The 13,779-nt window shown below is 39.6% G+C and overlaps 1 protein-coding gene across 1 annotated transcript; it reads right to left on the bottom strand.

Moving 5' to 3' along the window:
* Positions 1-2,919: 2,919 nt before the first annotated feature.
* Positions 2,920-13,524, bottom strand: LOC138793243 (E3 ubiquitin-protein ligase RNF14-like). The gene is made up of 7 exons (XM_069971693.1): positions 13,368-13,524; positions 12,339-12,490; positions 9,929-10,432; positions 8,588-8,816; positions 7,432-7,583; positions 6,128-6,258; positions 2,920-4,182 (listed from the first exon to the last, which is right to left on the bottom strand). The coding sequence occupies exons 1-7, from the start codon at positions 13,522-13,524 to the stop codon at positions 4,149-4,151; spliced, it is 1,359 nt and encodes a 452-aa protein (XP_069827794.1). The 3' UTR covers positions 2,920-4,148.
* Positions 13,525-13,779: the final 255 nt, after the last annotated feature.

Raw genomic sequence — 13,779 nt, 5'->3', positions numbered from 1 at the left:
ATTATTTGAAATGAAAAATTGCATCGAAGTCTGTGGACAACGGCCGGAAATAAATGCCATGAATATTATTTTTAACGGCTGTAGAGAAACAAGGGCCGTTGTTCAATACATTGTGTGAAACAACGGCCATTGTTTGTATTGACTTCAGCGCAAATCACTACATTGCGAAAAAAACGGCCATTGTTTTAATTGAAAACCGCGGTTGCTCGTTTCATAAAATGTATGATGTGTGAACATAGCTTAAAAAGTATTGCCTGTCTTACAAGATTCGCACACTCCTACATAGAACCGCTGCAATACAGTATTTCCATCTCAGGAGTTCACTTTTGATTTTTAGCTTATTTCATTTTGTATATTTACTGTTTCTTAATTCTTAAGGTGGTTTTTCTATATTAAACATATGATAGAAAACATGTGACACAGCATATTCACATATTCACGTTCAGGAGAACAGTTAGTAAAGGTGTATGGACACCACTGTTAGCAAGAGCGGGAACTCCCATCATAATGATCCTTGTTCTCAACAGGTTTTCTTCTGGTCCTGAGCAGTAGGGTAAATGACCTGCACATGTACATGAAAAGTAGGATACCATAGGCGTAAATACAAAAACCCACAAAAAAAAATTTTCTGCTTTTGCAGCATATCTTATGGAATATGATTATATTAAGCACTATGGCCGAGAAGGTAAAAAGAAAAGTTCAAAAATGGTTCTGAAGGGGTTAAGGGTGATTCACAAAAGGGTAGAACAGGGTAGGGGTCGCCCTTTTCAGGACAAGTTCCCTGATCTACCCTGAGCGAGCAGGCTAGCATAGGACCCTGTGACCCTGGCTGGCATACAAAAGGGTCAGCTGGTCCCTAATCTAGAACTGTAGTTTGATCTTCACCCCTGGAACACCACCATTCAACACTATCTCCAACTACAAGAAGACTTCTGGAACTGGTAAGATTATCCTTTCCTTTTTCTGTGTAGCATAGAATGCATGGTGGTTGTTTCTATACAGAGAATCTGTGTATTTACATAGTGTGGCTTCTTGTGGCCCAGTGCCACAAGTTGATTTTGTGTTTGAGGGGAGCATTTTAATTTTTTTTAAATAAATTTACCAGTGGTGTTTGCTTATCACAGGCCGGTTATTAGGCCAGTGGCTGGGATGATTTGAGCAGAACACTGTCTGCCTTTCTGCTGGCTGTAGAAAATAAATTTCCTGTACTGCTTTACAAGACCTACAACACTGCTGGAAAATAGTGCACTAGTAAAATGGTACATTGGGTCATATGCGCGTTACTTCCAAAAGGGAATCTTTTTAGCTGGTGTAATCCAGGACAGGTTATAGTTCTAATGCTTGCATCTGGTGGTATACTGTGGTGACTCCTAGCAAGCAGCCATGATATATATATATATATATATATATATATATATATATATATATATATATACCCCGGAAGAAGCTATTTCAGCAAAACATGCATCAGGTTGTGGACCTGAGACCCTCCATTGCTGGCTCACAGGTTTGGGGCAGGGGATGTGTGATAGGCGTACTGGTGCCTTGTTGTCAACCCCCCCCCCCCCCTGTTCGTGTGATGTTGCATACCTTATGTGTATTTTTTCCCCCTTAAGTTACTGCTTATTGGTTGTATTAACCATTTGAGCCGTGTTACATGTTTTGAGCACTTGCACTTTAACGGCATATATGTTGCAGTAAAATGATAGAATCAGGGATTTGATCAAATCCCGGGAAATGATGAAATGACCGCGACGTTCCATCATTTCCCTAGGGAATTGATCAAATCACTGACCCCTTTCAGGGAAATGATGGAATGAATTCTATAATTTTCCCCCGCGACATAGAATTTGCTTACCGTATCATCTCTCTGTTCCCCCAGCCTGTCCGCTATGCTCCCCGTCTGCCTCCTCTCTGCTCCCCGTTACGCTCATTTCCCCTGCTACACGCCTCCTGCTCTTCCAGCCTGTTTCCTCTGCTCCCCGTCTGCCCCGCCGCCATATGCCTGCCGAGAGGTGTGCCACTCTGCTACCCGTCCGCCTCCAGTCCCGTCCGCCTCCAGTCCCATCCGCCTCACTGCCATATGCCTGCTGGGAGACGTCCCCCTCTGCTACCCGTCCGCCTCCAGTCCCATCCGCCCCGCTGCCATATGCCTGCTGGGAGGTGTGCCGCTCTGCTCCCCTGTCCGTCTCCGCCGCCAAACATAGAGCCGGGCGAAACCTCAATGGTTTATTCCATCATTTCCCTGAAAGAGGGTCAGTGATTTGATCAAATCCCTGGGGAAATAATGGAACGGCGTGTTCATTTTATCATTTCCCCAGATTTGATCAAATCCCTGGATTCTATCATTTCACTGCAACATATATACCTATTGATTTTTATTCCATGTGTTGATGGGAACATTGTACGATGGCAACACTGCATTAGATACATTCATTTGGAGGTGTCCTGAGATCCCATTTTTTGCATAACTGTCAGTTTTGTAACAAATTCTCTTCATGTGACATCACACAGACCCCAGTGTTGGTGCCTGTGTGAGTGTGTGTTTTTTTCATATCTTTTTGAATATTAAATAAAGAACATTCATACTTTCCCTATAAACCCTTCCCATATATATATATATATATATATATATATATATATATATATATATATTTATTTGATCCTTTAATAGAGTTGGGCCTATCACAACTGCCTAAGGTGGGTGTGCATTGGACAGAGGCTTTGTTGATGCACTGATCGAGAACTCAAGCATAATACACCAGAAAGCAATCCTCCCAAGTTAGTTGTGCAAAAAAACAGTCCATGTGTAAATAGTTACTAAAACTGGACTAGAGTCTGTAAAACTGCAGAGTAGGACTAGAGCGCACCATGCTCGCTATGTGTGTGGTGTAGACAAAGACACCGACTCAAAGGATGTTGTAGCATGACAGGTAACTTTTACTAAAAAATCTTTAAAATAGTCGAGGCACAAATCTTGAACAGCTGCAATAGCAGTATCTGAGGTAGATGATGGCAGGTGGTAAATGGCACTGCAGGAGTTAACCTTGTGAAATATAGACTTTATGTAGAGTGATTGCCTAGAACATTTGCCTTAGAAGTGTTTACCTAGAACGTGGCTACCCAATGTGATCATTGCTGTAGGCATTATATTTGGTCTACTTTCAATTTCCACATTTCAAGCAAAAGTAAGTCTGTAGATATCCAATTGGTGGGGATGAGTAAGCTGGCGGCTGCTAGTAAGAAAGGGGAATAAACTGATAAATCCAGGGGTTTGCTTTAAAGAAGGGTAAGCAATTCCGATTCTGCGGATGGAGTTTTACAGCTTTTACGTATAGTGTTACTTAACCGGAAACCATATTTCTGACACATCTGGAGATCTGGTGCTGTAGAGGTTGTTGTAGATGGCTTTTTTTCTGTTTCAGCTGGGGTAAAAGTCTGGTTGAACTCCCTTTCCCACATTCTGACTTATGGGGTGTAGTGTTTGGGTGCAGCAGGATTAGGGTTTTGTAGATTTTAGACACCACACTTTGTCAGGGTACTAGCTCCTGTTCAACAGCTCCTCAGACCATGAGAGAGGTCTAGAAGAGAGTATGTGAAGAATAATTGTAGGTCAATAGTGCTACATGGTGATGCGCAACTTTGAGAACACTGTTAGAAAAAGAGTTTAGAAAAGGCCGGGTATTTATCACTACCTTTTGGGTTAATTAACTGACATCTAGCAGTAATAAGCTCTAGCCCTTGGTTATAAAGGGTAAGAACAAAGAACTATTCCCCTTTACTAAAGAGTTCTAGGTAAATCTAGCATATTAAAGAAACTAATGTTATCCACCATCCACCATTACCTGATAACAATAGAAAAGTGCAAATTAACAACTTTACAGTACATTATACATAATATATGGTAATGGTACAATACAACAGTACTTATGTGTGATCACACTGGCGACTATACAAATTCGAGCAAGCTTTCATGTGAAAATGGCGTAAGGGTCAGGGATTAATAAAGGTAAGGTTCATGTATTATTAAAGGTAAGGGTCATGTATTATTAGAGGTAAGGGTAAGGGATTATTAGAGAGTTATTCTGCATCTTCTGGTCATCAGAATGGTAAAATATTATTGCAAGAACCAGTCACAAAGCCACAACTCAATCTTCTCCGTCTCCAAAAATAGTGCTTGATCTGTAAATGAAAAAACACAGAAAATAATTTACATTTTCCAGATACAAGTTGAGCAGTACAGGGCTTAACTCCAGCACAGCTTGTAGGATATATGCTATATTACAAGGCAATGTTTCTATGAGATAATAATTATATAAAAAAAAACACAACTGTTATCTGTGTATTTTAAACGGGTAACAAATGAAATCTTGGTGCTCATGCTCTGGCCACGATTCTCATCATTTCCTTCCCGGCAGTGCCTGGTCCCAGATAAGCAGTGCATTCTGCTTTTGGGTGACCATAAAGCACGGCCTGAGCACAAAGGTTTCATTTTGCTCTGAACATCAAGGTCTAAAACATTACTGGTTTACAAAAGGGAACTAAGGGTACTATTACACTAAGAGATTATTGGCCATACTTGGCCGATTGAAGGCTGTTCCGGCAGATAATCGTTTCCTGTAATAGGTCATGTTTTAAATCAACCAGCCAACATGCACAATATTCATTAATAGGAGGAGGGGGCAGGCTGAACTGATGCACTGAAGATGTTAGTCCCATCCTCAGTGCACCAAACCGCCTCATTTACATATTGAATGAAGTCAAGATTTCAAGAAAGTGGCGCGGATGATGAAGGTAAGAAATTTCCCTTTATCCCCAGTGTTCTGTGTTCTATGGGAACATAACATCAGGGTAGCGACTTCTAACCTGCAGTCTGTACATTGATTATACACATGTACATACACAATGTGCACATTACATGGGTAAAAAATTTAGGAACACACATTACAAATGAATGCACATTACATATGTACATACATACTCCACCAATATGCACAATACAACTCTCCCCCCCCTTCTCTTCCCGTCCCCCCTATTTTCTACATGTCCCTACATATGAGTGCTTTGAGCTGTACGCCAATCTTGTACCTTACTTGTTCTTATAACTTTTGCTCTGTGCGCCCTATGTAAGTTTTTGATGTTTATATTGAAAAAATTAAATAAAGTGTTATAAAAAAAATGCACAATACATACAGACAGAAGCAAATATGAACAAATGCACATACATAAATACTTATACCTATATAGTACACCCCCACACAATACATACTCACATACATACTTACAGACTTACCTTTTCTGCAGGGAGGATCCACACACTGGTTCATAGCCCATACTCTGCAGACACTCCACCACCACCAAGACTGATATCATATTAACATCATGTCCTCATTCCTCATATATGGATAATTATATGTATATCCCTGTAATGACTGCTTTTTGTCTATGTATGTCCCCCCAGAATTGTAAAGTGCTGCGGAATCTGTCGGAGCTATATAAATAAAAATTATTATTATTATTATTATCTATCACATCACATTGTTAGTGACCAAATTTAGTAAACCAAAACCAGCTACCAGTTATACCAGCGTATAAGAAGCACATATTTTAAAGTGACTAATACCACCATACCATTACTAAATAAAACCCATTAAATAGAGACCAGTATTTCCCCCATATACTGACCCATTGAAAGGTAACGGTACACAGGCTCTGCAAACCACATAAATGATTAGTGTGCAGTTACATCCAGTGACTCAAAGGGGGTGTCTTCGTTATCCATCTGGCCTATGACATCATGAAGAGTTTTCCTGGTTATGCTTTGTCTCTACAGATTCTGTGGATTTGTCAATGGATTTGTCTAAAGCCCCTATTACACGGGGCGATCAGCAGGAGCAATCGAGCGTCGTCCTGTCAGGTCAGTGCTCGCTTGCTCCTTGTTCCCCGAATCGTCTGAGCAGCCCATAGAAGGTAGCGGCAGTCTGCTGCCGCCGCCCCTGGCGCACAGTGCGGCAACAGCAGATCATTGCTATCCGGATTGCTAGTGTTTGTGCATGTCGGCTGATTGTTGCCCTTTTTTTTTTACACAAAGCAATTATCGGCCATAATGATCATGCTAAATACATACCTACTGATACATTCTCCAGAATAATCGTTATGTACAGGTTCTTGCTTTGTTTTATACAATATTTTCAAACATAGCCAGCAAAAGGGGGTCCTGCACCTCGAGCAGAACATTTTGTTACAACCACCATTTTTCTGTAAAAGAAAAAAATATACCTTCATATACAATTCCTTCTCAGTTGGTGTTGGGACATATGACAGACATAGTTCAAAGGCACCAGTATATAGGAGCTTCTAGACTCCTATTGAGCCATCAGATATATTTAGCAAAAAATAGAGACTTAAGTTACTGGAAATCTATGACACAACTTTTCAATCAAGGAGACTCATTTCAGATTTAGTTTACTTGGCATGTAGAGATTTTTATTGATAAACTGTGGTGAACTGTACTTTGTATTAGGTGATGGGCCAAGGAGTATCATGTTTCTAAAACTGCCAGAATGCAAACACTTGTGACTCCTAAATTTATTTTCATTCTTAAAGCTTCCACTGATGTGTCATGTGGACAGAAAATGTCCACTCAGCATAAACAGAATATGCTGCTATGCCAAGCAGGCATTTCAAGCCCACAAAATGTCAGCAGAAGCCAGGTAGGCTAGAAACCTGCAGCAGTATAAAGGGGTAAGTATACATGTTTGTTATGTTTCCTGCAAGCCCCAGATAAATGTTAAATTATGAATAATGACCAGAAAACCCCTTTAAGTAATTTTACAAAGAAAATAGTACTAACAGACAGGCAAGTGCACTGAGTGGCAGGAAACGCCCCAATGCACCAAAGCAGCTCACTTACATATTGGGTTTTTAATCTATGGCCATGTTCACATGGCGTATGAGATCGGCTGTTCCGTGACCCGTACTTTTACATTGTGTAAACATAGCCTATAACTGCAAAACAGATCGACAATAAATGAATATGATGGAATGTGCATGACTTTCCTATCAGGTACAGTTCCCTTTAAAATCTGCAGCTTGTTCATGATTTCATACTGATTTAGTTAAATTGAATAGGTTATAAAATACCTTATTCACTTTAATGCAGAAAATTGGTGGACTCTGTTAGGATTTAGGCTCAGAACCTAAGCTTATATCCTGGCATAATCCAGTAAATGTATTAGTCAGCTGGTGCCGGTTGAATTGTTCTCATCTACCAGTATATGTATTACTTTATTGATATCAACCACTGGAAAGTCATACTTCTTTCAGAATTCAAAGTGTGAACCCCACCAATGTATGCAAAAGCCTATGGTATAAAAAGCTGACATACAAGGTACCAGGTATAAAGTTATCTCAACCTGTCTGATATTTTACCTCAATGGGAGATCTACAGCCAGGACAGGGCTTGGTGCTCTCCTTTATCCACGACACATTCTTTATCTTATTAGCCTGTCTTGCAAGATATTCCATTTCATCCTCCTCCTCATCATCATCTGTATCCTCTTCATCTAAGTCATCATTTTTTTCTGGGAGAGATCAGGAAAACAAGACACATAAGTACTACAAAAAATGCAAGAGAAGTGCATAAAAGCACAAAATCTAATTTTATGGCGGAGCATATCATTGCCTTTGATAGCAACAAGCTAAATTTCATTTGAAGTTGCATGGGAAGGATGGGGTTTGGTCCGTATTTTATGTCAGAGTAAACTGGAGTTGTCAACTTCTTGAGGACTGAGAAGAGGCACCCACCACTACTGTCCTCCCTCTCTCCACTGGTTTTCTCCTTTGCGACTGAGCTATTGGTGTGCCTGGTGCAGTTTTCTGTAGACATTTGTGGATTTCTGGAGCTCCAGATACCCCAACATCTTACCTTACTTCCGAAAGGGTGACATCCTGCTTAAGCTTTATGTTTCATTGTAACCAATAGACTTTGCCTTCCATATAATTAACTTTTTGACTTTTTTCACCACTCCAGTTTCTGGCTTTATAATTGCATCACAACACCAGGGGAACCGTATGTACTAATTATGTAACTTTGTAGGTACATACCACCATCTACACCTTCCAGTGTCCCTTTCACTTTACCAGTCCACAGAATGTGGGGTAACCAAATGGAAACCAACATGATAGCAACACAACTGTCATGGAACTACTGGTTTCAGCCAGCCCACAGTTTGTTCCCTTTTATTTTCCTTCCACACTTATGCTGCCATGTTTAAATATGGCCTAAATGAAGAGCATATTGATAACATCATGCTTAAAAATGATTAAATGCAGAACAGGCTACATCAAGTTATCAATATACTGGGACAAGTCAGTATTACTACCCCTTAACCACCGAGGTAGCTGGCCAGATTGAGCTTGAAGCTCCTTATGGCTGAAAAATTGGCTTTAATTTTACTGTGTGTGAACATAGCCTAAGTTAAAGACAATTAGTAGCGCTATAAAAAGACACTCTACCTGTAGCCTAAAATAATACCACATTTACCTTTGTGCATGTCTGCACATAGACAGAAGCTACTAAACATACCTTCAGGTACTTTGCAAGGAGCAATTCCATGGAAAGTCATTTTGCAAAGGATACAAAATGCATATTGACAGACAGAGCACATGCCCATTGTACTCTCTGGCTCCTGAATTACGGGTGCCTGACAGGTTATACGTGGGCAGTAAACAACATCAGCCATTGAATCCAGGCCTAACTGCAAAAGGAGATCATCATAGCGGCTAAAAAGCTGCTCCCCTACCAGATCCTTTACCTGCAAGTAGACATGAACAAGTTACAACTGTATACACATATGGCTTATAAGTCAACATTAACATTTACATTATCAGTATTTTCCCATTTTTAAAAGTAACAGAAGAATGCCTTTTAATATTCAATACAATCTGCATAAAGGGCTGTAGGTCTCCCCCAGGTAACTATAGACCTGTACTCTTAACATCCATTGTGGGGAAACTATTCAAGAGGCTTATAAGGGACTACATACCGGTATATGTAGTGGGTAATAGTATTATAAGTGATAACCAGCAGAGTTTTACTAAGGATAGAAGCTGTTAAACCAACCTAATATGTTTTTATGAAGAGGTGAGTAGAAGCCTGGATAGTGGGGTGGCTGTGGATATAGTGTACCAAGATTATGTAAAGGCATTTGATACAGTCCCGCATGGACGTCTCATGGGTAAATTAAGGTCTATGGGTTAAAATAGTTTAGTTTGTAACTGTAATGAAAACTGGCATAAGGACTGTACCAGAGAGTGAAGGTCAATGATTCCTATTCTAAATGGTTCCCGGTTATAAGTGGGGTACCCCAAGGTTTAGTATTGGACCCCCTTCTGTTTACCTTCTCTATTAAAAGGGCACTTTTATCTGTCATTTAAAAATGTTAATATAGTGCTGCCCCTATATAAAACATAATAAACATCTTATGCTTACTTCTCCACACTCCCCCACTGACCCCAGCCACCTCATCTCACAACCAATCACTGACTGAGATGGGACAGCACTGCAGTCAGTTATTGCGGACCTGTCATCAACTTTTTTTTAAGATGACTTCAAAAAAAAAAAAAAGTAAAGGCAGTGTGCACAGTGTGCAATAGGGCTTCTTACCCTGATTCAGGAATTATAATTCTTACCTCAATTTTTTGTTCCAGCACTGAAATATAAGCTTTAGAATTTTATGCAACCTGGGAGATCAATCTAAACAGAGTGAGTGTTTAGTTGTGGGAGGTTATCTACCAGGTGATTTTGTTCCAACAAAGGCCAATATACCCTGTGTAATAGAGTGTTCAGCCGACGAATGAGCAAATGTTTGTTGAGTGGTTAAGATGCAAATTATTTACACATGAGATCCAACAAGCTTTCACTTACCTGAGCAGGTGTTGCAACAGATGTGCACTCTGGTTCTGGACAGTTCAGGGAACTGACTTGTCCGTCCTTAATCTGGACTTCATAATAATCTTTGAGACAGGTGTTACAGTACACATGTTGGCAAGGCTTAAAGTGGGTGCACTCACTGCCCAACCTCTCCATTAAGCAGATATTGCATGAGAATGGTTTTCGATCAAAAGTCTTTTTCTGCTGAGCTCTACTGAAGTCCAGAATGTATTTAATCAGGGCAGGCACTGACTGCACATCCTGTATAGCCCGTCTGTCCAGTGCTCCCCTTTCCAATAAGACCCCATCAGTAAGGGTCTTCTCAGGGGATTGCATCCAGTCCTGTACACCATTGCTAGACACTTCAATCTCATATGGAGATTTTATATTCAAGTAATCAAGTGTCTCCTCCTTGAGAAACTGAATCCATGAAAACAAGACAACGGATCCCTTGTTCTCCTCCCATAGGTCATCTAAATGTTGGCATAACAAAGTGAGCTAAAAAAATATATATAAAAAAAATCTGAATAAGTAGTGCAAACAGTGCAAGTATGTTAAAGAATAAATGCTTAGGGTATTCTAAAGAAGGTGCAATTGGTACAACATGTTTGAAAAACAAGCGCCACAACGATCAGCTGACATGAACGATGTCGGCTGATTGTTGCCCTCTATTCCACGGGACGATTATAGGCCGTAATGGCCGATTTTGGCCGAATACGGCCGTTAATCGGTCCGTGGAATAGGGCCTTAAGCCCCTTTCCCTGACCTTCCTCCTGTGTTTTGCAACACCTCTGTCTTATCCCTGGTATCGTTCCAATTATGCCGTTGACAACCCAGCCTGATGACTTATCCACCTGTTCCCTTGGTGCTAAGCACTAGCACTGTCTGGTCCTTAGAACCTTAAAAACCTAGACGGCACTTTGTTCTCTAGCGTGATTCAAAGTCAGATTGGTTTACAAGAACGGGAGTCCACACCGGCTGCCCATTACATAAAAAGTGATTAATGGCGTGAACACTTTGTTATACTAAGATAGATATAGGTCCAAAAAAAAGAAGATGTGTACATAGGAATAGGGTTATGTTCCACTGGGCAAGATCACAAGCAGATCCAGTTCAGAATTCTTCACAGGCTATACTATACCATTAAAGCATCGAATATATTAGGAAGTAGGGAGTCATCGGGATGCTCTAAATCACAAGTATCAAATTAGCGGGCTGCTGCTTTTGCAAAACTATAATTCCCATTGTGCTTTAACATTTAAAGCTTTGTCTCTTGTTGTCCAGCCATGATAGAAACTGTCGTTTTGTTACAGCTGGAGGAGTTTGTTTTTGTACACCAGCCATCAAACCCTCTATTTCATAATTATTATTGTATGGGTGATATCTAGAAGAATACCTAGCGGATATAAGGAAATGTTTTGCACTACAAAAACATGGCCACTTTCCCCCCCACTGTTGTCTCCAGTTCAGGTGCGGTTTGCAATTGAGCTCCATTTACTTTAATGGAACTGAGTTTTAAAACCCCACCCAAACTGGAGACAACAGTAGGGGGAAAGTGGCCATGTTTTTGTAGCGCTGGATAACCCCTTTAACAAAGATCTACCAAGAGAAGTTACAACAAACTTTATTACTATTTCATACGTTTCACTTTCTCACTTTTTTGTGTGTTAAAACACTCTAGTTTAAGAGTGAAATCTCAGAATGTTTTTGCTTTCTTTTGCCTTTTATGTGCCCAAAACTCAGCAGAGAACAGTGTGTCGTACTGAAATAAAAAAAAAAAACAATTCCTGCATGACATACAGCAGCTAATAAGTATGAAGACTTGAGATTTTTAAATAGAATTAAAATACAGATCTATATAACCTTCTGAAACCAGTTAATTTGAAATAAAAAGATTTTTGCTGGATAACCCCTTTTACATTGTTTCTCTGCTACATCACACAAAACATAACTGTTTTTCATTTTTAATATTTAAAATTTTTCAGCTTTTTTGTGGATATTGCTGGATATACTCACTTGTTTTGTCATCCTCTGATGTCTTTTGAGGTGGTGGTCACAAGTGCGCAGCAGTTCAGTCCCCCCACCTAGACTGACTTGTACATACTCTGTGGAGTGATCGCTGTAGTTGTGCAGGCCAGCAAATAGGTATCAGCAAACTAGAAGTGTTCTCACAGGGGATTAACCCCTTCATGAATAAGCCTCAAAGCATATCTGATATGTATGGTTATTTTCGGAGAATATATCTGGTACTGTATATGCAACCACACTGAAGTTTTTATTGACAGATTCATGCAGAGAATATCTTGCTGTCTCACAAGTATATTCTCCCATGGTAATACTATTTTTAGGAAGGTGACCCATAAATATACTCAGTTTCTCTAAGGAAGCCTGTCAGTATACTAACCTGTGCTGCTGAAAGCCACTTGCAGCTTAGTGTGAAGTTGGGGGGTGTAGTAGATGGGTAATCGAGGGGGAGTTCAATGTTTAGCACAATTGGTGGAAGAAAGAGCACGGTGGCCTCAAAGTTGTCTGCACTGGAGTTTGTTGCACTGTTGCCTTGAACAAAAAAACAAAACACAAAAAATGTTTTTAGCGTTTCATGTTTGCCTCATGATCCCAAATGTACAGTATTACATGGCTTATGGATTATCCTAACCTCTCCATACCTCTTTTCACTTACTACCATGCTTATGTATTAAATCCTTAAGATTCCTTATTTTTTCTTGTATGAGTCTCAACACTTTGCACTTATCTTTTGACTCGTCACAGTATCCAAACTGATACTCGTTTGTATTTCTGAACCTGCAACCTCCCAAAGGTATATGTCAGATTTACAGATTGCCTTGTATGCCGCCCTTGTTTATATTCGCCAATAGATTTACCTTTTTTTTTCAGGAAATATTCAAAAGCAAAACTCAATCCTGCCAAAAAGATTAACTGCTGCATTTTAATGGAAAGTGTCATTGGAAATTTTTTTTTTTCCCCCAAATTTTTTGTTAGTTTTTAATTATTTTTCGTGATGTTTTTTTCTGTTATTTTTTTATACTATCTATATTAATTAATCCTGAAATCTTGTAGTTTTTATTGTCCCCACTAGGTGTGAAACTGTTCTTCCTGTTCTGTCTTTAGTGATAAGAGGAGGCTGCTGTAAAGTGATCTGTACAGAATTACAGTGAAACGTGACACCAGTAGATAGAGAAGACAATAGCAGCTCCCTGTGGGATTACTTCTTGACAGGTCACAGAGTACACTCAGTAATGTATCACATTCATCTTAATGGGATAGGTCCTGTCTATTGTCATCTATGTTTGTGAGGCTTGCCATGAGGTATGTCACATGTCTGATGAAGTCAAAAGCTATTTTTAGCGACAGGTATGATTTAAACAATGTCATTTGAGATATACTGTATATATGTATTTTTTTCCATACTCACTTTTTATAGATATTACAAAATCTGAAGGTAGTTCTAGACATAAATTACATTCCCCTCCAGGGAAATTCCCCTCTGCCCTCTTAAATTCATCCTCAGAGTAAATACTAGCCAGGGCTAATAGCTCATCCCTTTGTGCTTCTTGGTCTTCTGTGGACATTTGTTACCTGTTACAGAATTACAGCAAAAAAACTGAATTTATGAAAAAATAAATAAATGAATTGTTGAATATATGCCATTTTTTCTGGCATTTCTCTGCATAGACAAATAAATATAACATTAACCATAAACTGTTTTAACATTCTAGCTCATTTTATATGCACTTTTAAGCTGGGTTCACACTACTTATATTTCAGTCAGTATTGTGGTCCTCATATTGCAACCAAAACCAGGAGTGCATTAAAAACACAGAAAG

This window comes from Dendropsophus ebraccatus, chromosome 1 (assembly GCF_027789765.1).
Source record: "Dendropsophus ebraccatus isolate aDenEbr1 chromosome 1, aDenEbr1.pat, whole genome shotgun sequence".
In the NCBI taxonomy this organism is placed as follows: Eukaryota; Metazoa; Chordata; class Amphibia; order Anura; family Hylidae; genus Dendropsophus; species Dendropsophus ebraccatus.
Note: the sequence above shows the minus strand (reverse complement) of the source record. Positions and strands in the feature narration are given on the sequence as shown.

Excerpts from the sequence above, each read along its gene's own strand:
- LOC138793243 (XM_069971693.1), bottom strand. The coding sequence starts at position 13,524 with ATGTCCACAGAAGACCAAGAAGCACAAAGGGATGAGCTATTAGCCCTG. Across the intron at positions 7,584-8,587 it reads TCCTTGCAAAGTACCTGAAG|AAAAAAATGATGACTTAGAT; the intron begins GTATGTTTAGTA and ends GATCTCTCCCAG. Across the intron at positions 6,259-7,431 it reads GCTGTAGATCTCCCATTGAG|AAAAATGGTGGTTGTAACAA; the intron begins GTAAAATATCAG and ends TTTCTTTTACAG.